General features: G+C 36.1%; 1 protein-coding gene across 1 annotated transcript in view; it reads right to left on the bottom strand.

Moving 5' to 3' along the window:
* The window catches only part of PPHLN1 (periphilin 1), a 63,313-nt gene extending 42,281 nt beyond the window's left edge, over nucleotides 1–21,032 (bottom strand). Inside the window, exons 1-3 of the mRNA XM_010006280.1 lie at nucleotides 20,961–21,032; nucleotides 17,163–17,333; nucleotides 16,205–16,266 (exon numbers count right to left, since the gene is read on the bottom strand). Coding sequence (XP_010004582.1) covers nucleotides 16,205–16,266; nucleotides 17,163–17,333; nucleotides 20,961–21,032 — 305 coding nt within the window. The remainder of the gene's footprint in view (nucleotides 1–16,204; nucleotides 16,267–17,162; nucleotides 17,334–20,960) is intronic.
* Nucleotides 21,033–26,350: the final 5,318 nt, after the last annotated feature.

Below are 26,350 nucleotides of genomic sequence, written 5' to 3'. Positions count from 1 at the left end.
CCACAGCAGGTTTTATTTTTAAATAAAGACCTCATAGTATGTATAGTAAGTCAGAATGTACCCTATTTCACTGCTCTTTTTTCCTATATTTCATCAAAGTCCAACATTTTAAATAAAGGAATGCCTCACCAAGATAAGCAAAAGTCTGGAGGTCTCATTTAGCACAACCCAGCTGCTTTTTTTGTTGGTGGAAAAAAAGGAAAAAGCCCTCTAGTGTACAATACCTACAGCATGTTATGGGCCCACATTTTTGACAGGCAACAACGGACCTCATCATGCCAAAGATGCTTTGAACTACTGAAACTGCACAGGTAGCACCACAGTAATACAAACGCTGATATGTTGATGTTTTTTATATAGTGCTGACTTATTTTTTGCGTGGAAAGCAGATCTGCACAAGCAGTTCTGCTTCAGGGGCAAACATCCCACAAGCAACACTGAGGTTATTCTGCAGCAGAAAAATCATTGGGGTGAATGCATAGCCAGTAAAAATACAGACAATCCTTAAGCTTATTTCTCCAATTCCAGATGAAAGAAAATATCAGGAAAATAAACTGAATGTTTATTTTGAAAATTTTAATATGAAAATGAAGTATGAAGCTCTGACCCACCCTGGTTTTCAGTAAAATGCCAGTGAAGCAAAGACAGATTTTACAGTAAAATAATTATTTAACACAGACTTTTATAGGTATCTTCTCTTAACAGAAAATCCTATTTTGCAGGTCTGCATATCAACACTGTTAAAAGACACTGTTACATGGATTTATATGTAACAGGTGTGCTAAAACTCAACATTAATTTCCTTTCCAAATATCTTTTCTTCTGTTTATTGCAACACTTTTTTCCCCTCAGGTGTGCCAGCAAAACAACTAAGGAATTGTTAAATAGTACTCTATTTAATAGCCTCGATACAGTAGCTATTGTGTAGACACTTACATCAAAGAATGAGGTAATCCACAGAAGCATAATCCTCCTGCTTTCTTCACAGGCCTAGGAGCAATGTGCCTTGCTTGTACACTACTCTTTAGGAAATGTGTAGGTTAAAGGGAGGCTTTGCAGAAAGAAATAACTGAAATTACTGGAGACTAAGAAAACACATTTAATGACAAAACACCTTTGTCCACTTTTAGCAAAAAGAAACCTAAAGAAGCGAGGTGATTCCTCAAACTGATGTAGCTGAAAATAAGAACCTAACACTTTATCTACACTATGAGTCTGAACACTTCATGTAGGTATAGATTTAAAGCAAAATATCAGAACTTAAGAATACTAGAAAGATTAGGTCAACACTAGCTTGTCTAGTTAAGTGGATTTTTTAAAAATTTATTAAATAACATATCAATCACTCTTTTATCAGAGATGAGTTAGGTACAGCACACTTACTCTTCAGTTTCCTTCTAAATCTCTCTCTTTAAATCATGAGGAGATGACTGCTGGCAACCAACATGGTTTCACCAAGGACAAATTGTGCCTGAAAAATTCATTGCCTTTTACAATGGTGTACTAGGGAAGAGCAACTGTGCAAAGTGTTCAACATCCTAAATTGCACAGATAGGTATTCAATGGATGGACCATTCAGTGGGTAAGGAATCGGTTGGATGGTCTCCCCCAACATAAGAAGGATGTGGAGCTGTTGGAACAAGTCCAGAGGGCCATAAAGATCATCAAAGGGCTGGAGCACCTCTTCTTCTATGAAGACAGGCTGAGAGATCTAAGGTTGTTCAGCCTAGAGAAGAGAAGGCTCCAGGGAGACATTATAGCAGCCTTCCAGGCCTTGAAAAGGCCTACAGGAAAGCTGGGGAGGGGCTTTTTACAAGGTCTTGTATTGACAGGAAAAGGGATAATAGTTTTAAACTGGAAGAGGGTAGATTTAGGTTAGACATTAGGAAGAAATTCTTCACATAAGGGTAGTAGGACACTGGAGTATGTTGCCCAGATTGCATGCCCCCCACCCTGGCAATATTCAAAACCAGGTTGGATTGGGCTCAGAGCAACCTGGTCTAGTGAGAAGTGTCCCTGCCCATGCAGGGGGGTTGGAACTAGATGAACTTTAAGGTCCCTTCCAACCTAAACTATTCTATGATTCTATAATTTTTAAAATACAAGCTTTCTGACAGACCAGTACATTTCTTATGCCCAAGGCATGTTTTTATGGGCAAGTTATTAAGCCCTAGGAGACAGAGAAGTTTGTTATGGAAATGTTTAGAGAGCCCCAGCTATTGCACACATATAATAAATGCTCTAATATCCACATAAGAATTTACAAAATATCACTGAAACACACTTTTAAGCAGGAAAATGTTTAAAAGCCTCATTCTACAATAATACCGCGCACAAAAAAATAGAATCCCACTTCCATTTTTTAAATTTTCATTTCATTATTCCATGTTAATACTTCACCGGACCATATCTCATACTGAACACTCAAACCATTAACTATATTAAATCTGTTTTGGACAGCCTAGCAACAGCATAGTATTTCTGCTCTTTTCCATTAACATAACAAACTACACTGAACAGAACAAAATACACATTGTTTAACTTTTTTTCCCCTTAAATACTTAAGCTAACATACACCTGCAATTTGGTAATGAAGGTTGCAATTCAGCAAAGCAGTTAAGCACATGCTTCAGATTCCAACACATACTCAAAAGGTTTATTGAACAGGGACAATATTTAAGAGAAACGCAAAATTCTGTTCTTGGCTGTAACTTAAAAATATAACTACTTCCCCTAATAACAAACAGAGGATTAATACCTTTTATACAGAATCCCTCTTATCTTCATACTTTGTATTCACATCTCACCACCAAAAGCAGTTTAGTTCTCTCAGCAGTGTTGCAATACGAATTTTAACCTAGCATTTTAACCTCCATGAAACTTGACCACTATATTCTTACTAAGGCTGATAATCTTGAATGACCTCCTGAAATTTTCTAAGTAAACAGCCATACCAAGGGCAGCTTAGGAAAGAGCACAAGCCTGAGAGATTTATCTGTTAACCATCAGTTCCAGTTGCCTGGAGGAAAATATAAAAATGGAGAACAGGCAAAGCTATGGCTTTGTGCATAGCAGGAGACCAAGGGAATACAAAACAGGTGAGATTTTCTGTTGCTACAGAACCAGTGACACCACCTTGCCTAAACTACCACTGTTACACCGAGTACTTCTGGTCTCATCCCTCCCAACCATTTTACCCACCAAACCATTCAGCAGCAATGTTGTAGGCAACTGAGGGCAACAAGAATCCTTCTCATTTACAGAAGGAACAGTACAACTTAAGTTACGTGAAAGACTAAGCAAACTGGTGTGGCAGTTTTATATTTAAAAGTACATAAAGGCAAAATGCAATCACTTGCTAGCTGTGAAATGCATGGAATGGAGGTGTACTTGGGTACATGAAAGCACATCACATGCAAGCTGGGAAAAAGTTTTATTTATAAGATAAATCTTAGATTGCTCTTGTGAATTTAAGCAACTGGGTAACTGCATACAATACTTCATGCTTACTATTCTCTCGGACATCTACATCCCAGTACAGACATCCATCTTTTCAATTAAATCATTAAGCTACAATCTGGTCCGGCATGAGAGGACATAAATCACACTTTTGAGAATGCACTGAAGAGATTGGCAACTCAATGGCATATCACAGAAACACAGAATCTTAGGGTTTGGAAGGGAACTCAAAAGAACATCTAGTCCAACCCCCCTGCCAGAGCAGGGTCACCTAGAGCACATCACACAGAAACGTGTCCAGGTGGGTTTTGAATGTCTCCAGTGAAGGAGACTCCACAATCTCTCTGGGCAGCCTGTCCCAGGGCTCTGTCACTCTCACAGTAAATAAGTTTTTTCTGATGTTTACATGGAACCTCCTGTGTTCCAGTTTGCACCCACTGCCCATTGTCCTATCACTGGACAACACTGAAAAAAGCCTGGGTCCATCCTTCTGACACTCGCCCTTAACGTATTTATAATCATACATGAGGTTTGAACTGTCCTTGAACGGAGGAGCCTAGAACTGGACACAATATTCCATATGTAGCCCTTTCCCTTTCTCCCACACTGCTCTCCAGCAGGTCAGCCCCCAACCTGTACTGGTACCTGGGCTTCTTCTTCCCCAGATGCAAGACTCTACACTTGCCCTTGTTGAATTTCATCAGCTTTCTCCCTGCCCAACTCTCCACCCTGTCTAGGTCTCACTGAATGGCAGCACAGCCTTCTGGTGTGTCAGTCACTCCTCCCAGTTTAGTGTCACCAGCAAACCTGCTGAGGGCACACTCTGTTCCCTCATCCAGGTCATTGATGAAAATATTGAATAGTACTGGTCCCAGTACCAACCCCTGAAGGACTCCACTAGTCACAGACTTCCAACTAGATTATGTCTCATTGACCTCAACTCTCTAACTTTCTTTCAACTAGTTTGCAATCCACCTCACTATGCGATCATCCAGACCACACTTATTCAGTTCGTTACAAGGATGCTGTGGGAGATGGTGTCAAATGCTTTAGTGAAATCAAGATCAACCACATGTACTGCACATTCATATAGCTTTGGAGCAGAAAATGTAGATTCTCTCAGTAACTCACAGATGAGTGCAGTCTATCCTCTAGACAGAGTCAACAGAGACGTTTATGTGACCCCTTCCACCTGAGAAAGACTATTGCTATTGTCAAAGGGGTCAAGCACACCATTAAAAAGCTTGGGCTTGATTACTAACCCTGCCTAAAAGTGACTCGCATTATTTTATAAATAAATCAAGGAAATTATGTCCTAAGACACCAGACTTAAGTGTAAAGAGATAAAACAGACAAGATTTGAACCATGCTTCTTAACTCAATACACTTTCTCTGTCTCATAATACACAAGCAAGGTGAAGAGGCAGGAAGAATGAAAAAAAAAATAAATTTAAATCCTCTTGCCTTCATTGTCAGAACACTGCAGGGGCTAACAGAGCTACCAATGTGACTGAGATGATGTAAAAAATAATAAAATATACCACACCCCTGACTCCTAAGTTTCTCAGAGGATTTGCTGTGTTAAACACCCAAAAAGAAAACATTGAGAGTACCTCTGCTTTTAACATCTTCAAAGTAAATTAGGTGATAGAAGATTCCAGCCACCAACCTCTCCCAGGACTCATTCCTTTTCTTTCCAAAGTACGCAGTACATGTTTGTGCAACAAACCAACAATTTATTAGAGTTCTGCTTTAGAGATTTGCTATATATAATCTCTTGTCCAAAGATCTTTAGGCTGGCTCATCACAAGCTAAAACAACACAGCGAGTTACACCATTGTATATTTAAGTAATTGCATCTGGTTCCATCAGCTTTCATTTGAACATTTGAAATGATGACAGATTTATTCTGACAAGTAGCTTTCAACATTTTATAACTAAGCAAGTAACTACAGTACTTTTAAGTGATATTTTCATTTGCTTTAAATGACATTTACATAATTAGGTCTAGTCAATGTAATCTCATTAACAGCTTTTTGTATAAAGGCAAAAGGAAACGGGTATTTCAAAACAGTAATAAATCTCATATAGAGAAGGATAAATAGACATACCAAATGTACGACAAAAATTTAAAAATATATAAATGCTTCAGAATGTGGTACTACTGAAGTCATCATATGGAAACACTAAAACTCCACACTGATGCCACCTGTCCACTCCACTCAATTTGAAAACTACTAAACTTCTCTCCCCTTCACCACCTCATGATGTGATGACTGATCAGGGAATAAAGACAACTTGAATATTATAGCAACATTAGAGAGAAATGCCTCTATGTCCTTTAATTGAATATTAAAGCTACGCACTTCAACTGAAACTGGAGACCAGATTCCCTCCTCTTTATCCTTACTCAAGAGTATCCTCTTTTCTACTGTAATCAATAATGTACCTTACTGAACTTGCTGGAAGATAAGCCCACACAATAAAAGTATATTTAAACTCAAACCCTCATTCTATTATCTAGCAGAGGGAAACTATGGTCAAGCATACAGATAAGGACAAAGAAACAAGTAATAAATAAAGAGTTAGAGCCCAGAAAAACAGACTTACATTCAAAATAATTACAAGCAAACAGGTTTGTACAACTGTATGCAGAATAAAGACAAAATATACTAATTAGACAAATCAAAAGCAAGTTACATAAAATAACTGCATTCAAATGCATGTGATCTTGGCTTTTCTTCTTTAGAAAAATGAGGGTTAAGTCTCTGCAATTTCTCTACAACAGAAATTAATCATAGGTCTAAAGCTTCAGAGTGCAAATATACTTAAAGTGATGGACCAAGTTACAATTTTTATTATCAGCTAAAACAATTACAACAGCACAGAATTTCATTAATAAAATATTTACTGGTAGACAGTACTGTTGGGCCTGATTTCATACTCGTGACTTTCTGAGCAGTTTATCATCCCAGAATAGTCAAAAAGCTCAGATAACTAGCTGTAGGAATAAACTTCTCAATATAGTAACAACTGAATAGAATAGAATAATAGAATCCTTTTGGTTGGAAAAGACCTTTAAGATCACCAAGTCTAAACGCTAACCTAGCAGGCTGCAAAATCCACCATTAAACCATGACCCTAAGCACCATATCTAAGCAAAAACTGAAATGACAGTATTCTAGCTGTAAATAATACATTTAGATTTAAAGATACATTTTTAACGGGATATTGTTTAATAGAGACAAATTTTTGTAGGAATGAAAGTAACAGTAGCTACAAAGTTTTTTAAGAAGCTAATTCACTGCTTGTCACTTAAATCTCCTGTTGACATAATCCTTTGCCTTACTTAAATAATTCTTATACAAAATTCTTCAATAAAATACATCAAGAAAGAGAAAAATTGTAAAATACACATGGAGTTTACTACCTCATCAACCTGAATTGGTTTACTCCTCTACTCTGTTCTGGTGAAACTCCACCTGGAGTACTGCATCCAGCTCTGGAATCCTCAGCACAGGAAAGACCTGTTGGAGTAGATCCAGAGGAGGGCCATGAAGATGATCTGAGGGCTGGAGCACCTCTACTATGAAGAAAGGCTGACAGAGTTGGGGTTGTTCAGCCTGGAGAAGAGAGGATTCTGGGAAGACTGCATTGCCACTTTTCAGTACTTAAAGGGAGCCTATAAGAAAGTGGGGACAGATATTTTAGTAGGGCCTGATGCAATAGGACAAGGGTTAATGACTTTTAACTAAAAGAGGGTAGATTTTTTATAACAAGGGTGGTAAAACACTGGAATAGATTGCCCAGAGAGGTGGTAGACGCCCCATCCTGAAAACATTCAAGGCCAGGTTGGACGGGGCTCTGAGCACTCTGATCTAACTGAAGATGCCCCTGCTCAATGCTGCAGGGTTGGACTAAATGATCTTTAAAAGGTCCTTTCCATCACAAACCATTCTATGATTCTGTGAGTCAACACTTTAAAATACCTTTTCTACTCCAAAATTGCATACACATACTGAAACATAACTTCCTAAAATAATCAGACATACTAGACTAGGTAAGGTAAAACTTCATTTAACACAATGCAACTATTAAAAGTCAGATTTAAGAAGAGAAAAACATTCCCATGGCTGGCTGATACAACACTGCTGGGTGTCATGACATCAATATTCAGTTCCACTTAAGAGAAAAGTATTTATCATCATCTCACAAACTAATACTACGAAGTTTCATATATAAAGGAAATAACCTTGTATGGTTATGTAAATATGTATCATCAATAAATGTCAAGACTAACATTAAGAATAATTTGTTAGCATGCAAAAATAGTATCACCTTTTGAAAATAATAACAAGAGCTTGAGATCACAACTGCTTTACTGATAAATATTTACTCAGATGTAGATCAAACACACTCATATGCAGAGGAAGGTCAGAATGGTGTATAAAAAATCTTGTCTTTGCAGCAAGGTGTTTAACAAAAGGATGCCTTTTCTGCCAGTAACACTCAATGTTTCCTCTCCTCTACAGAAAATTGGAGCACATCTCATTTTGTCAATTAAGGGATGGGAGGAAAGCAACTTCCATTTATGTGAAGAAACAACAACTAAGCAAAGCTCATCCTAGTATTCCCACCCTCTCTCAGTGGGAATTATATTCCCTGAAATGTTTGTTATATTTTGAATAAACTAAACAAGTTTTTGGAACCTAACAGATAAAGCATTTACCTTCCTAAGGGAAACTAAGTACAAGTCCTGTGTGACAATACTCCCCCTCCTGAGAAAGACATGACTATGTTCATTAAGTCAATTCATTGTCAGGTCGTTGAGATGACTGAGTTAGGTGCTCACCATTAACAGTAGATGCCTCGACTCTAAGGGAGACTCCCTTCTCTTCCCCTCCCCACTGCCTCTCTTTACCTAGCTGTTTTTCAAAACATTTGTCAAGAAACCTTACCAGAACAACCAAGCACTATGCACAGGAGTTTGCTTCATTATTTCCCAATACAGCATTAACTTCCTAGCTTGATACTACCTACCAACTAATTATAATGCTACCTATAAAACTGGACCAGATGAGCTTGCTTTTTAAAGTTTTCTTTAAGGTGAGGTATTAACCAAGATCGTAGAGCATAAAATTACATAATCGTATGTTTAGGCATGTTGCCTCTGTAAACAGAGGATCTCCTGATAGTTTATTAGCATTATGTAAACATCATTTACAAGAAAAAAATAATCCTTTTTCCAAAATGTAACTTTAGTTTTAAGCAAAAAATTGTTGTTATTAAAAAATATAACTGAGTTTGCACACAATACTGACTTTTTCCTTATGTGTATATAATAACAACATACTAGTAGCTGTAATACACAGTTCTCATGCAATGTTAAAAATATTATGACAATTGCATATGACAATTTAGAATCTTACAAAAACTACAGTGGGAAACAGTTGTACACACAAAAACCACGGATCCTTAAAACACAACATAGCTAGTAAGCTGAATAAAAAGCAAGCAAGCTGAATGAAAACAACAGCAGTTGAGAACTGCCATGATGAAAGCTTCCAGGATTTTTGCTAACAAATTTGGTGTGTTTGCTGTAATTGTAGTCAAGTAAATACTCACAAGTCAATTTACTATCTAACTGTTCCAATATAAAAAAGTTTTTTGAGAAGACTGTAACAACCTGTCTTTAGTCCAAACTTTCTCAAGCCCTTAGATTCACATCATGGAGACCATACCTAAATGGACCTATAAAAAGACCAAAGTATATAGAACTACCATACACAAAGAATCAGACTGAAATCAGCTCTCTATAATTATGTTCTGGAAAACAATCTTACCTAGTTTTCTCTTATAGCTCTCAGCAGGGAATAAAACCAAGATTTAGAACCCTTCTAAATTTCACAGAAAAAGTAAGCTCTACTGCATGAGGCTCTATATCTATAACTTCAACAAGAAAAAAAAATAATCACAAAACAGGTAGTTAGAAATTCTGCTAATTTGGAAATTCCCGTATATGAGAAGCTTGGAAATGTTTTTATTAGAAAAACAAAACTTCCATGACATCATTCTGAAATGAAACAGAACAGCTAGATGTTTCTATTACCACCAAAAGTCAAAGGAGTCCCCCATCAACTGGAAGGAAAAAAAATCATAGTTCAGACTGCTATAGGAGGTCCCAGGGTCCTGGCTGAATGGTAGGAATACTGGCACTGACCTTAGAAATTGATCAGGAGAAATTACTAAGAGAAAAAGAAATAAAATGAGCAATGCAGCATACATTATGACTTTAAAGTTTAAATTTCTTCCCATCAACCTGAGATGGAAATTGCATAAGCAATTACATCAGAGTTGGAATGAGAAATTCTGCAAAGAAATTAAATACAATAGGTTTTCAGTAAAGATCACACTTTGAATGCAGCTTGTAGTATAATTCTAGATAAAAGGAAGCAGGTACCACCAACACAAATAACAGCAGAAACTCAGTTTGACATAATATTCTTAGTAAGAATATACATATATCATTTTAAGTCTCTGGTTTCTAAGTCAAATGGAGGAAAGAGATTCATCTCAGCAACAAAACCAGACTTGTCTGGAACAAAACATTTTTACTTTCAATTGCATTGACATTGCAATAGTGGACAGTCCTGAACTGTTCTTAATTACACATAGCCTTCAGTACAGGGCAGCTTTAAAAAGTGGTATCTGCATGAGAAGATTTGATTTCTTAAAATTCATTAAAAATAAAAATCCATGGTCCAAAAGAGCCCAAAGGATCAGTAATACAATTAGACATCTATAACTTTTGCCAACAAAAAAACCCCTATAAAACATAAATCTCAATTTGTAAAAAATTGGTGGTCCCAAGGACAAAACACTAAAAAGACAGCGGAGCAGAAAACAGCCCTCAAAGAACTGAATCAGTGTCTGCTGCGTAAGACATTAAGTGTTAGAATACATTAAAATTTTAGTGTAAACTGAAGTCTACTTTTAAGTTATCTATTTCCTATTATCTGGTTTCAAGAAGTCCTAACTTCCCCCTCTGCCCCTTCAAAATATCATAAGCCAAGGTTATTTAGCTAGCAGCATGATACAATAGGTCTTCTGAACTAAAGATTTCAACAGACAAGTCCTTGCCTGAAGTTGCAGACAGGTATAACGAATCTACCACAATGACCTATTATAAGGAAACTGTAAATTCGTATCTGAATGAACAAGTTACTCTAGTAGTTTGTGTGAATACCTGAGAGGTTCAATGTTCTGGCAAAGATTTTATTTATGCATTTATTAAAAGAAAAAGGCATGTGCAAATGGATATGGTTAGACCTGTGCTTATCAATCTGTCAAAAGCAAGACCATTTTCTTTGGATGACTGCCGTATTTATTTCCCTCCACACACATTTTTTAACAAAGAATGAGGTTCTTGTATGGTGTCCCTTAAGACCTGTCAAATATTGCAACAGAACAGCAGACTTATGTACGTTTTAAGCATCATCTCATAAATCCCTTTGGCTAAGTTTCTGTTCTATAAGCAAGACAAAGACCAGTTTACATTACAAGAAAGTTTAGTTCCAAAGTTTCAAGACCTCCCAGAATACAATATGCTGTTTTGAATGAGTATAAAATATTTTTAAAAGTTCACTGTTTCATTCGTTAAAGAATACATACAGGACTGAGGGGGGCAGTGTGTGGCAAGAAACAAGCCAGCCCCTGTAACTCAAAGGTGACTGCACAGTGATAATGTAAAGATAACTGCCTTGGCCTATGACACATCAGACTGTTCAATATTAAATCCTGCTTAATTGACAGAAGAGTCAGTGACCCTTAACTTCTACCTGGAGACTCTCATCAAAAGGTTTTATTTTAAAATAACCACTCTTGACAAAGAACAACTTTCTTCATGAGGTACAATCTTCAGAACACTCCCCTAGAACATCCTATCACCACATACTGCACCTGAGAGGGCTAAATTACCAACTGGAAAGGTAGTTAAAACATAGATCAAAAAGCCATGACTGCTGGGCTTCTATCCCCCACTTTGCTACCAGTTTTCTCCATTGTGAAGGTTTATGCACCTACACCCCACATTCGTGGGGTTTATAATGTTCTACCACCACAAAGAGCTAACTTTACATTTAATGTTCAGAAAGCCACATAAAATTTTGAAAGGAAAGACAACGTGCCATTGAGTGAAAAGATTTCCAAAACAAAATACAGAAATGGCTGATGAATCTTAGTTGTTCACAGATCACCAGTTTTTCAAAATTAGGTTTCAACATTTTGCCATATAGTTTTCTTTCATTTCTTTCTTTCATTTCTAGCATCAATTTTTTTAATTTTTTTTTTTTAATTTCTGTTTATTACAAAATATTTCATGTGTACTCTGGAGATGAGCAGATCTGTGTTTTATAAACAAATGAATTAGTATTAAAGACTGAACTAAGTCTGCTTCCTCATTTCATACAAGGCATCAAAAAAACTCCCTTATCAATAAACAAAACATCACTTGTGTTAGCAGCAAGTTTCCCTCATTAACAAAGGAAAACTTATTCATATCAACCAATGAAGAGATATTAAAAATGTCCCAAATAAGCCCCATCTCAGAAGTCTATGTTACATGAACCAACATTACTACTGATTTGTCTACAAATACGGCAATCCTGATTTTACAAAAATCTGGACCTCAGATAATTTTAAGGATCAAATTTAATGCATGTATAGCTGTGCGTCATTTTGTAATTTCTCTTTGAAGATGAGTCTTACCCATTTTAAGTTGCCAAGTTTCACATATTTCTCATCTTATGAACTCAGTTTGGCTGAAAAAAAAAGGATGAAGTAACACTCTGCACTCAGAAGGATTAAAATTTTGTATGACTAAAGTGAACAGCAGCTAACAATTTTCTAAAGCATTTCACACTGAAGAGTTCATCTGACTTCATAAAGAAGAATGTGTATGCAAAATGGATTGCCAAGGGCCATGGAGAAGTATCATAAAACTGAAGTTCTTCAATATGTAACATACTTCTCTGCAACTTTTCAAAAAGTTGACATGCATAAAATAACCCAAGTGCTTTAAATAAATTAGATGTATCACTAAGGTAATAACACAGCCCCAGAAATGATCAGCATCAGTAAAAGATAAATGTACAAAGAAATTATGAGTGATTTAGTCCCTACTCCTCTCAAAATGTTTCACAATTCCAATAGCATCAGTGACCAAGACTGTCATCATGTGTGCAGAAAATTCTCTGTTCTCCAAACTAAGACTCTGCTTTGATGTAGAATTCTTTATACTGAGCATAGTATAAAACAAGGCTAACAACTCTCAAGAACTGAGTGGTCCAGGAAAAGAACAGAAAGATCAGAAAAGCACTGCACTCTGGTAGACTATTGGCAAATGACAGCTGCTTGGAAACTGAAGCATAACTCTGTAAGGAGTGAGCATGTACTTCCTATTTTTAAGAAAAAAGCAAGAAGCTTAAAAAAACAACGAACCAAAAAAATAAAATTAAAAAAAAATCAAACAAAAAACAAAAACCCACAAAATTCCACAAATGTAACAACTACAGCAACAGAAATTACTCACCCCATAAAAATTAACAGATGGTTTCTTCAATATAGGAACATTTCACCCTTCACATTTCTATATCATCTAAGGATTTTTAATATTCCAGATAAACAGCTTCTTTTACTTTCTCGAGTAATGTTTTTCAGTACCCCAAAGATAGACAGGAGGAACAACAATGGAAAGAGATCAGAAACTACTTTTGGCAGTTGTCACAAAAAAAAGCAGGAAAATGTGAATGCTTATGAGGAAATGCTACACATGAGATTGACAACTTCTTACAGCACATTTTGAGCTGCTGAATGAGGTTTTAAAAATACTCAAGAAAACTGATTATTTATGGTAATGGAAGAGCATTTTTTGTTGTGTTGTGTTTTTTTTTTTTAAATTTATAGTCCACGGACTGACTGAAAACCCATTAACTTAACAAGTATCCTGAGTATCTTTAGCTTCACAGATCTAATTTTGCACTATATTTTAACCATGTTTCATGCAATTTTTTCAAAAGTACATCTGGTTAAAGTAATCTTATATCTCCTTCTACTATCTCATATTAAAACAAAATCTGTCTGTAGTCCAGAAGAACATGCTGAAAATTTTCTTTTATTGTATCCAAAGAGAAAGCACTTTTACATATGATATTTTTTTAACATCATGTTTTATAGTGCAAATGTCCTTGAAATTGAAAGTAATAGCATTTTAACCACAGGAGACAACATGTATCAAGTACTGTACTTGGATTTCCTTTCTTGAGATCCACTACATAGCTCAATAGAAAGTGAAACCAAAATAATAGTAATTAATTTTTCTACCAAGAATGTAATGCTATGCATATTTAGCGGTCAGATTCCAGAATCTGACATTCAAGGTTATTCACTATTCCTCCACTCTTCTGTACAATCTGACTTTTGACATGCTAACACATATTTATATAATAAATCAGTAGGGCTTCACTCCATTGCAAATACATTCCCGTAGCCTCAACTGAACAAAATACCTCCTTGCAGTTCTTCCATAGCGTTACTGGAAATGTATAACAGTTACATATTCTGATACATGTAATAAAGACTCAGATGGGACTATGACCTCCAACACATGTTTAAAGTCTTCAGTAAAATGAGCTGACATTTTATCCTCACATTTTAAATGGAAGAGATCAGAATGCATTCAAACCAACCTTTTTGACCACTGGGTGCCACTCTTGTTCTGCATAAAATAAACTGCCTGGCAATGACAGTCTTCCCCTTTTGGGTTGGTTTGGTTTTTTTTTCCCCAGCTTTAACCAACTCTGATTCTTCTAAAGTGGGAGGAAAAGATGTACAACTTTCTACAGAACACTTAGTACTTTTCAAAATCCACTGTTGCTTCAAGTCCCAAGAATGCAGTTTTGACAGAAGTCTAGTGCACATAAATCCTTCCAGTACAATAAGTGTTTTTATTATGAAGTTACATAATAAACTACTTACTCTATGTCAAAATCATCACATTCAAAGGAACAATATTTGCTGCAATAATAGCCCAATAGCAGTGCATTGCCACTGCTAATAACAGCTTCATACTAAGTTTGCAATGCTTCAAGACTGAGTCTTTGAGCAAGCTTGTCAGGCTTGCTCTGTCAGAGCTTTTCTTGACCTTCCTGAAGTCTTTTTCCCTTCTGGAATTTTTTTTTTTTTTTTTTTTTTTTTTTTTTTTCTTTTTTTTTTTTTTTTTAAACCGGGTACAGCTTTAATAGCATTTTTATTAACTGACCAGGCATCTACAGCTAACTTTACTTTTGTTGTTCTTTGTATAGTACAACCGTCATATAAAGACAAGGAGTTATTCTATGAAGAATGAGGTATTTATGGCTAACGTGATGTAGCATATTGAAATAAAAGCCTGGTTACTAGCAGACATCTCAAGAAATGGAAATACAAGATGTGGCATATAAAAGTACAGGCATGAGATGACAAGACATGGGGGCATGGGCCTGACACTGGAAACTCCTGGGCTATAAACCATTTGCCAATGGTCAGATGGACAAAACTAGCATTATGCACGACAAAAAGAACAAGGAAAATAGTATCTAACATATTAAAAAGGTACCATATATGGTAAATTTGGCTGTAACATGGAGCTGTAGATCAACAAAGAACGAACAAAGATGTAAAAGCATGTTAAATAAAACTAAAAATGACCCCAGGTGCATCTTAGGGTGAGGAAGAAGCAGCCATCAACATAAAAATCAAATTCAACCCAGAAATAGTGAAGATGCTGACAACTCACTGTTTGACCATCACTAACTTTAAGACCAAGAGAAGAAGATGAATAAAGAGGTTTACAAGCTAAGAAACGTGTGTACAATAACTCAGGTAAAACTGTTGTTACTATTATTGAAACTTTTTCTGTATAGACATACTCCTTCCATAATAATTGAATTTGAACAGTGATTCTTTGACTGTCAATATTTCAGTTACATGAACAATTAATTACTGTGAGTTGAGTTCCCATAAATTTTGCACGTAACACTAACCTGTGCACTTTATTCATCATACAAAAATCTCATATCAAACATTATTACAGGCATATGTGTCTTCCAGCCCTGATGTTTAATACTATTCCTTACGTTTCATAGATGAAAACCTGAGGTACAGACTAAGAAGTGGACACAGTAATCAATACAATGTATGACAGAAATAACTGCTTATCAGTTCAGCTAAGAAAACAGAGAGGTCAGAACAAGGCTATGGTGAACTTCGTAATTCCATTATTCACTCCAGCAGGCCTTAAAATGGCACAGGCCACGGTACTGTGGCCCCAAACTACTGCAATCATAGAAGCAAATATTAGACCAAAGAATTCTCTGACATCATATACAAAGTATGATTTATCAGGGAGATGCACTAAATTACTTAGGTCCCAAGCTAATATCCTGAGGATGCTACCACTATGCCTCTTATCCTCACTAAATGAATACTAAACTAGGTATTTTAACATCATACCATTTATTTAATTTGTATTTCAAAATATACAATTAGAAGAAACTTTTCCACTATCGTCTCCTTCTTCAACAGATGTTGTTCTGCACAACTCTGTCATTTTATTGCTCTGCTGTACAAATTGGTTTTGGTAACAGAGAAAAATGCCCTAAATAGTCCCAACCTGCATATGGCATTACTTCAAAGTCTTACAAAATACCTGTATTCATGCGGCCGACTTATAGAATGATCATCTCTTGGCCATCTGTATCCTGATTCATCCTGCAAAACATAAATGCAAAACAAGTGTGTGACGAGTATCTCAGCATCAGCTGTGAGGTACAGTTAGTTGCCAATTGTACTTATTTACTGCTAAACCAAAGCATTTAATGAGATAAAAGAAAGTACTAAACATTCACAGCAAGGTTCCTCCCAGTTTATCCACTCTACTCCATTCCTCTTATCTTCTTCCTCTATCAATATTATAGACAATAACTTTGAAATGCTGTATGAAAAGCTACCATCATTTCCAAATTAGGTGCATGGATCCTAGCTTAAAAAAAGAAAATATTCCTAATTGAAATGTAATTTATAATCACTACATTGAAATTAAAGAATTTCAAACAGCTGGGTTGGAGGAGGCGGCAGTAATAGCCTTTCAAAAGGACCATAAATTTTGTACTTAAGTGTAGCTACTGGGGAAAAAAAAATGCATTCAGCATCATGACAGAATTTTTTAAAAGTGAACAACTGCACAAACTAGAGGGACAGGTAGACAACATTCAACAAGTTGCATGTGTAAGGACTTGTTAAACAGAAATATTTCAAAATCATTTTTCTGTTCATCCAGGTAACTTTGCACTGCATTACAAAGAAGACTTCTTGCCACTTCCCATTTCAAACTAAGCTTTCCACAGAGCTGGACAAGGGTTCTTTTCTAAGTCACTCATGTAGCTAGGAACCATAAGCAGCAATCACAAGAATCTTAGAAGCACAGTAACTGCAGAAAAAGCATAATGTATAAAAATGTAGATGTTTTTCTACTCATTCTATTTCAGTTTATAAGAACAACAGTATCATCAATCTTCTGTCTGAAACAATAATTTTAATTAGTCAGTATTCACATATTAACGAGCAGATAAACAACATAAACATGTGAGAAGAATCACCTTATGTGCACCTCGGTGTGGAGGGCCACTTCTTCGGTCATGGGCAAAACTGCGACCCTCCTCATAGTCTCTGTACTCACTGTGACTGTAATCATCATATCGACTGTAATTCCCATCCCCAGGTCTTTCAAGCAGTGGTGGTTTCTTGGGCACAACGTTTACTACTCTGTGGTAATCATCCTAAACCACAAAACAAACAAGATCATTTTGCTTTTAATATTTGGAAATCTATAATGAAAACACAAAAGTAAAACCAAGTTATTTCTAAATATGGGTCTATAATATTCTTAAAGCTGAAATAGCACAAGAGAACAACAAACATTAAAAATCATGCCAGTCCCACGGTGCAATAACTTATTAAATCTAATTGGACAGTACTCAGATGCAACCCTTAGGCATTCTACGCTTAATTACAGAGGGGAAATCTTCAACATGGTTTATGTTTCTTTTGGAATTTAAAGGAGGAGTAGTAGCTACCTTCTAAGCATCAGCTACTTTCTTTTCTTAAGCATTAGCTACATATACTTCTCAGAGTTGAACTTAGGAAAGCCATAAGGAAAGTTACACCTGTAATGTCTGTAAAACAAAGAGTCAATTTGAAAACAGTATTAATTTTCTTCATGTCACAGAATCACAGAATCGTTCTGTTAGGAAAAGACCTTTAAGATCATCTAGACCAAACATCAACCTAACTCTATCAAGTCCAGTCCTAAACCATGTCTCTAAGCACCACATCTACACATCTTTTAGACCACCTCCCTGGGCAGCCTATTCCAGTGTTTAATTACCCTTTCAGTGAAAATTTTCTTCAAATATCCCATCTAAACCTCCTCTGGCACAACTTGAGCCCATTTCCTCTTGTCCTATCACTTGTTACAAGGGAGAAGAGACTGACCCCCACCTCACTACAAACTCATTTCAGGCAGTTGTAGAGAGTGATAAGGTCCCCCTTCTTTTCCCCAGGATAAACAACCCCAGTTCCCTCAGCCTCTCCTCATAAGACTTATTCTCCAGACCCTTCACCAGCCTTGGTGATGTCAGTAACAAGTTATAGTCCTTGCTTCATCATCTGCATAGATAAACACCTTCTCAGTACAATACAGTAGGTGACCTAAGTATTCAAGTGACATGAGTTTTAACACTCGTTCTCGCTTTTAACACAAGTTTTTGATAGCTTCTTGCTAGAATACAAAATTAACTTATTGTATTTCTTTCAAATAAAATGTCATAAACCATTTACCATTTAAAGAAATCCTTTGTTTATTATGCAAAATAAAACATACAAATTCAATTTTCTAGAACCAAGTATTATATAAGCCAACTGCAAATAAAAAGCAAATCAAAACATGAATGCAAGACATTGCACTTTTAAGTTTTCTTCTTTTAGTAAGATTTTTTTTCTATGGGCCTTAAAAACACAAGCTATAAACACAGCGAGTTGAGTTAGCATGTGCAGTTTGGAGGACAGTAGGCTGGGGAAAGAGACTTAAATTAGTTTTTAATAGTAGTAGAAGTCACAATCCAATGCATGAATAGCTTTTATAGAAAAAACACATTCCAATCACAAACTGCTTAATATTGTCCAGAAAAAAAAAAAAAAAAAGTTATTTCTCATTTCAGAGACTCCCCCAACAAATTCACAAGAGGGCAACGCAAAGCCAGACTACAGCCATACTGAGGCAAAGTAAAGACTATATACACATTCATACACAGCCACAATGCTTGATCTACCCTTACCTCCTTGATTGTACTCCATGTGTATTTTTTTTTAGTCTGGTGTCTTACAAAGAAGATGTGCTCAGAAGCTAATATAGGACTGCTCTGTGCTTTAACCTCTCCCAGAAGTCCCTATCACATAACTATACTGACATACAGAAGCATAGTTTCATGGAAGCTCAAGGTGAACCAGTTAATCGAACCAAGTGAATGCAACTTTATGTCGTTTACCAGGCCTGAGAGCATTTACTTCTACTGCAATCTATATTTATAATTAGCACCCAGTTTAGATTAGGACAACTCTCTTGCTCTATTAAACAAGAGATATTGCATTCTGTTTAATTGACATGTGTCATTTTCAACATACTAACCTATCAGCCAATGCTACGCGCCCTCATAGCTTGAATAAATTAATTCCATTTTATTTGTCTACTCAAAATTAAGTCAGATCTTTATGTGTGGACACAGATAAAATGGCATAGGCTTACAAGGACAGGAACTGCCTGCCAACCATCTTGCACCAGCAGAGCTGTATGAGAAGGACCTTCATATCTATCTTTCAGTAAGGCAGGGACACCAGATCTTGGCACAAGTACTGGGGATTTTGTTTACTGCAGATGGATGGTACTGATTGTGCTAAATGAGTGTACTCTGCTAATTCCTTAATCCCCAGTTCCAAACACATGTAATATAAAGCTAGCATTGAACTATTTAGTTAACTTCTGAATTAAAATAAGTGCATCATATATTTTTATTTTTAAAGTAAATTTTCATAATGCGTATTCCATGCATTGTTCCCTGGACAGCCTGAAAACTGTAAGAACTTAGGAATGTCACTGTTGCAACAGTTAAATTAAGTTAGCAAATAAAAATCTGTGAAAATACATTGTCTTTCCTCATGTCCTGTTGCTGATAACTATTTTGGAGAAGCAGCTGACTAAATACCCTGTGCAAACATCTGTTTTCCAGTTTGCCGAAAATGCAGAATTTTTTTTGTTGCCTGTAAAGAGAGTTTAAAGTGTCACAGAGCAGCCAAACACTAAAACACTCCTGAACAGAGAAAGCGATATAACTAGTTACCAAGTTACCAACACTGGTATGCTTCCAAAACAACAAGCTGAAAATACGGTAGAAGGAACCCAGAAAGTATGCTGAATCAGCTATGCTATAATTACAACACTTCAATGTATTAAAAGAAAAGCCAGATAAAGGTACAGAAATTTTAGTTTGCAAAATGTAGTTTGCACAGCACGTAAACAGAAATAGCAAAAAGTACTCTTAAAGTTCTCTTTAAGGTGTAACAGCTCAAAAGACAAAGCTACAACCTTTTTTCTTTCTCTTAGATACATCAGACACAGGAGGGGAAAAAAAATATTTTACTCAACTCTTTGGCATAGAGATTTTCTAAAAGCATTCTAAAGTTATTATGCTTACTCTGTTATGGAGTTTCTGCATTTGCTTTTACAAGCATAACATACAACATAAATCTCCATGACTACAAAGTATATTTCCATCACCATTCTTCTTGAGAAGCTTTTCCCTTACAAGACTCCAAAACACTATTTTCAACCTATGTAATACACATTTCCTTCTCTACTTTAAGCATTATAACAAAAAAACTGCACTGATGACAAAAACAATAGTGAAATTAGTGATTTTACCACCTCAAATATCTTAAAAAATGTATTAACATAGACAAAAAAAATAACACTGTGAAAAACATAGCATAGCCATTGGTCCTCCAAAAGTTATTAAAAATCCTGTGTTCAATTTAACAACAAATTACACTAAAAAAATCAATTCATCAAAATACAAATATTCTAAACTGTCGTGAGCCAATATTGGGGAGAAGAAAAGAACAGTTTCCCACATCAACCACTTTCAACAGATTTGAAAAAAAAACCCACAAAATTTAATTTTGTAGGCACCTCACTATATCTGTGCATTTGCTAGATTGTTGGCTTAAATGAATGAGAAAATGGAACTTGGGGTATATAAGGAACTTAAGTATGTACATAAGCCCAGCCCTTATGGTATAAGCTATGGTATAAAGTTACAGTATAATGCTAAAGAAATATACTGTACACTTACTTCAGGATGAATTCTTGGAGGGAGACGTTCTCTTGGAACTCTTTCATAGTCATATCGCCCTTCAGACCACATTTCATCTCTTCGATATGCCACTAAAAACACAATGCCACAGTAAGAATCCAATTAGCCAAAACCAGACTCATTACAAATAGACGAAACTATAGTGACCACAGAAAGAAAGGTTCCTGGACATCTCCCAGTATAATGTACTAAGCACATGCCCTGTACATACACTTTTATTTTTTAATTAGTCCTTTTAAAAGTAAGCCTATCTATTTAGAGAAAGTAATTAATGAACTTTAAGCAAAAGTAATTCACAGTATGTGCAAGAACTGAACAACTGTTAATACAAAAATGTATTAACATACACCAAAAAAATCAGACTGTGAAAAACAGCATGGCCATCAGTCCTCCAAAAGTTATTAAAAAACCTGTGTCTAATTTAACAACAAATTACTCTAAAAAAATCAATTTATCAAAATACAAATATTCTAAACTGTCACGAGCCGATATTGGGGGAAGAAAATTAGTGCAGTAAAATCAGTATAATTACAGGACAGATACTATAAACAGCTCTACTGAAATATATACATATTGCAAATACCCACTGTACATATAAATTTCTACACACACATTTTATAGCAATTTTTATATTGCTCTGTTAAAAATAGAGGGCTGCTTTTTTAAAGAGTTCTCTCTTTTTAAAGAGACACCAGAGTATCTTCAATCTAATAGGAGTTTTTTTAATTCCTATTTATTAAAGGATTTCTACTTGTTAACATAACGTAACTTTGATTGAATTATTTCATCATCTCAGCCATCTGGAAAGAGGTTAAAACAGAACACATTATTCAGTTACAACAAAGCTCCACATTTGAACACATGAATGAAATGCATTTTTCACATCCAGATTTTTCCTGTTTTAAACTAGGAACCAGCAGAATGAAAAAATTCCTCTTCCAGACAAAGGTGACTTTCAAAGTTAAAATTAGTAACTAAATATAAGTGGAGATAAACCATCACCATAAGAAATACCAGTCATACTATGTTAGGGAACACAGACTCAAGAAGCTGAAACTTATAATAAACGTGACAAATTCTATACTATACATTGTTGAAAACAGATAAGAAATTGCTAGAATTATATTTTTCAAAGTTTTCCTTCACAGTGGTAGTTACTGCTATTAAAATACTCAATAAGAAAAAGAAACTGTGGGACTATTCAGAAGGAGAAATACTTAACATTATCTAATATAAAATAAAAACACTTAACTGAAAATAGGCTTATGAGGCCATAAATAGATTAGTACAGATGTTAAGAACCAACATGACAAAATGGCTAAGTGTGAACAGAACTAGCACTAGGATACATATTGACAAAAGATGAGGAAAAGGGTGAGGTGCTAAATGCTTTCTTTGCCTCAATCTTTAGCAGTCGAACTGGCTGTTCCATAGACATCTGGTCCCCCAAGCTCAAAAACAGGGAGGTGGGGCAGAATGAGCAACCAAAGAAGAAACGGTCAGTGACCAGCTACACCATCTAAACATCCGTAAGTCTATGGGGCTGGATGGATTGCACCCAAAAGTACTGAAGGAGTTGGCAAATGCGCTTACCAAGTCTCCTTCCATCACTTAACAGCAGTCCTGGCTAACTGGGGAGGTCCCAGTGGACTGGAGGATAGAAAATGTGGTGCACTTACTTTTCTGTCAGTTTTGCAGCTCTGCTTCTAAAGACTCATTCAATCACCTAAAACAAAAAACAACCTGAACTTAGCAAAAAATGCACATATATTCAGAAGTACATTCTTTCTTTAAAGTAAACCAGACATTTGAAATCTAAACCTTTTGACTACCCATCCTCTATAATCTCTCAGGATTACTACAGAGTAATTCACTATACTAAATGAGAAAAAAATATTACCTCCTCAGCTGAATTCACAAAATGAATAAACTTTCTGTGACAAATTATTAGAGAAACAACACTTTCCTAATGAATTCCAGAGTTTTATTTCCCTTCTATCATCTCAAGTCTCAGTTTTTATTTAATTTGTTAGCAAAAGCTTTTGGAACTATTGTAACTGCTTTCCTAAAAACATTCAGTAAAATATTTAATATATTCACTCATATTTATTTAACTGTCTTTCAGTATCATTAAGTAGAGAAACATAAGAGTCAGCTGTACATTCCCATTTTTATACCTGTTGATAGACCTCACTGAAACTAGCAAGAATTATCACCAGCATTTTGACAAAACAAAAACATAAGCTGGAAAAAAGGTAGAGACATGCAATCACAAAAGCAAAGAGACTGCACAGGAAAAAAAATACACAACTACATCAGAGAAGTATGGAGATGGAAATTAAAAAAACCCTCAGAGCATTTCCCAGCATCTTGAGCACATTTATCTGCTTCTATAAAACAAAAAAAAAAGTCCATTTCTTAAATTATGTGACCTAGCACAGCTTTAATAACAATGACAATGACCCTTAGGATCAAGATATCACACCAAGTTTACTGCACTGCATTCAGATTCATCTGTTCCCTCCATACAAAGTTTTTCTAAAACAGAGATCTTAAAAATAAAAAGTAAACATCTATTTTTGTTTCACAGCTGACAACATTGTCACTCATACTGGCTATTTTCTGTTAGCATATACTGCAAAGGTAGTTGATGTTTCTTTAATATCATTAAATATAATCACTTGCTATACTCATGTAAACAACCTTATCCTATTTTTTTATCACAGATGACTGTTTTCCCTAAAGCAGGGTCTTTATTCTTTCAAATAAAGAGAATTCAGCATAAGCAGAAGCCATTCTATTAACACAGCACAAGCTGCTCCAGCGTGGCCAGGTGCCAAGAGTGGCTTTGCTCTGATTATCACAGCACTGTCTTGGTCTACACTAGTATAACGGATGTAATACAAAAAGTGTTTCTTCATCAAGCAGATTACATGGGTCACTTTTTGTACAACTGGGCTTTATTTATCAATAATTACACTTTTAATTTTTTACTTTCTAAATAATACATACTTCTTAAAAAGCTGACACATTTGTAAGAGTACTCCAGTATTGTGCCATATTTTGTACACAATACTTGTCTATTTACACTTACTTTTTATCACCACTAGCAATATCTTCTTCTTCAGGATCTGTAATTTTCCAGCGTGTGCTATCAACTGCTTAAAGAATCTACATTTTTGTTCAAAAATATACAGCTTTCTAACCCAGATGGCTACATCTTGCCATATGTGAACAAAGCATAAAACCAACACTGTGCTGTAAATGCAGAGGCAGACAGCTGCAGTGTCTCTCATGCTTCTGGGATATTTCTGGTTTTATATTGTTACGTTGACTAACAACAGAGATTAACAAACGTGGGCCACAGCTCTGGAAAGCTCTCAAAAAAAGCTGACAGTTCTGTATGAGTAAGACCTAGGAAAGATACATAGAGAATTGTAGCTTATTAGAAACAGCATGACCAATTTTGCAACAATTGCTGCTTTGAGATTATGAAGACTGGTAGCAACCACTGCTTTTTCTTCCAACAATTAGAATTTGTATTTGATAGTACTTCAAAAATATTCGCATACCTCTTACCTAGACAGGAGGCAAGACAGATAAAACTGAATTGAGGGGAAAAAAGTAACTTTTTCCCCTCTCTTCGTAATACTTGGGACAGGCAGAAAACACTGAATAGATATAATCCTCTATTGGCAAGATGAAAAAGCTGAAGAGCAGAGGGAAAAATCCACCACAACAGTTCATAAAATACTATGAGGGAGAAAAAACAGGGACACAAAGCACATCCACCCCATCCTGATAACAAGTATTAGGCTGTAAGATTTAAAAAAAAAATTAGAAGCACAACTGCAGTCAGTCTAGGCATATTCAACCTAGATACCAAATAACCTGAAGAAAGAGGCTTTCTTCCAGTCTTCCCTGACCTGTTCACAATACTTTTTACTTAAAATAAGAAAAAAAAATAAAGTGAGAAAAAAGAATAATTAAGAAAGCACAGGCCACAGAAGTCAAATTACCTCCCATTTCAAAAGTGAAAAATGTGTAAGCTGTATAAAAGCTGTACAAAATTATTAACAGCAGCAGCATCCTGATGAGGATTTACAATACCACTGGTCCCATCTTCTTACCAAGTCATTCTAACATATCACTGGAAGCAAGAAAAATGGAGGCAATGCTTTGGGGGTTATATTAATACAATGACTGATGTATTAGTGCTTATCTTTGTCTGAACACCTGCAGTTAGCAATGTCCCATCCTTCATCAGTGTCAATGCTACAAAAAGAATATTCTACCAGGCTGCCAAGGGACTGCTATGCTAGCAACATCAATGCAAACAACTGTATGGATTGCTGCATCCACCATTACTTTCTGCCTTACAACACCAACATTTTGACAACAAAATATGTCAGCTCACCATCCTGCTGTCAAAACAGGTCAAAATTTCAATGCTTTCAACACTTACACTTTAAATTATCAACCAACTCTGAATAATTTACCCAGGAAAATGCAATGTATCAAATGCTACTCATGGATTGCACTGATTCTGTGGGTTTCCACATCTTTTTGTTTATTTCTGACATGGGTTTTTGCTTCTAGCAAGTCCCTGACACTTCAGATTAAAAAAAAAATAAAAATATTAAAAGACTATCTGTGAAAAGTATAAGCAACCTTCTTAAGGAGTATAAATGAGAACATAGAACCACAGAGAGTAGATTTAAAGTATTTAAATACTAATAAAGACTTAAAATATATTACAGGACATCCTGTTGTTAAGCTAAGCGTGAAGATTTATTTTAGTACTTCTGAGGAAACCAGCTACGTGACACACTCCTGTCTTACTTATCCCTCTAGCAATATAAAACTACTGATGCTGCAACACCGTACCCAGAAGACACCTCCCTGAAAGTGTTTCAAGCAGGATTTATACAGCCTCCAAACACTCTATACTGAAGCTTAAAATAACTCGCAGAAGTATACAGGGGCAGTAACATCTTTCCCTTCAAAACAAACAAAAAAAGCACTAACTGAAAATCTCAATCTTCTGTCACGCATCCTTTTAAAAAGGATGGAAAGGCAAAGTTTACAAAATCCACCCTGGGCGATGACACAGCGGCAGCCACCCCAGGCGGCCACCCCACCCCCCTCCTGTCCCTCACGCCCCTTCACCTCAACTTCTGAGCACCCCCGGGAAAAAGAGGGCACCTTCTTAGGGCACGGGCTCCCTGCAGGCGCTGGAAGCGCGGCCCCGGCTCTCACAGCCCCCGCAGCCGCCGTCCCCAGGAAGGGCGGTCGCAGATGCCTCAGCGCCCGCGGCCGGGGAGGCGCGGCCGGGAGGGCAGCGCGGCCCTTCCATGGGCCCCGCAACG

This window comes from Chaetura pelagica, unplaced genomic scaffold (assembly GCF_000747805.2).
Source record: "Chaetura pelagica isolate M959 unplaced genomic scaffold, ChaPel_1.0 scaffold108, whole genome shotgun sequence".
NCBI lineage: Eukaryota > Metazoa > Chordata > Aves > Apodiformes > Apodidae > Chaetura > Chaetura pelagica.
Note: the sequence above shows the minus strand (reverse complement) of the source record. Positions and strands in the feature narration are given on the sequence as shown.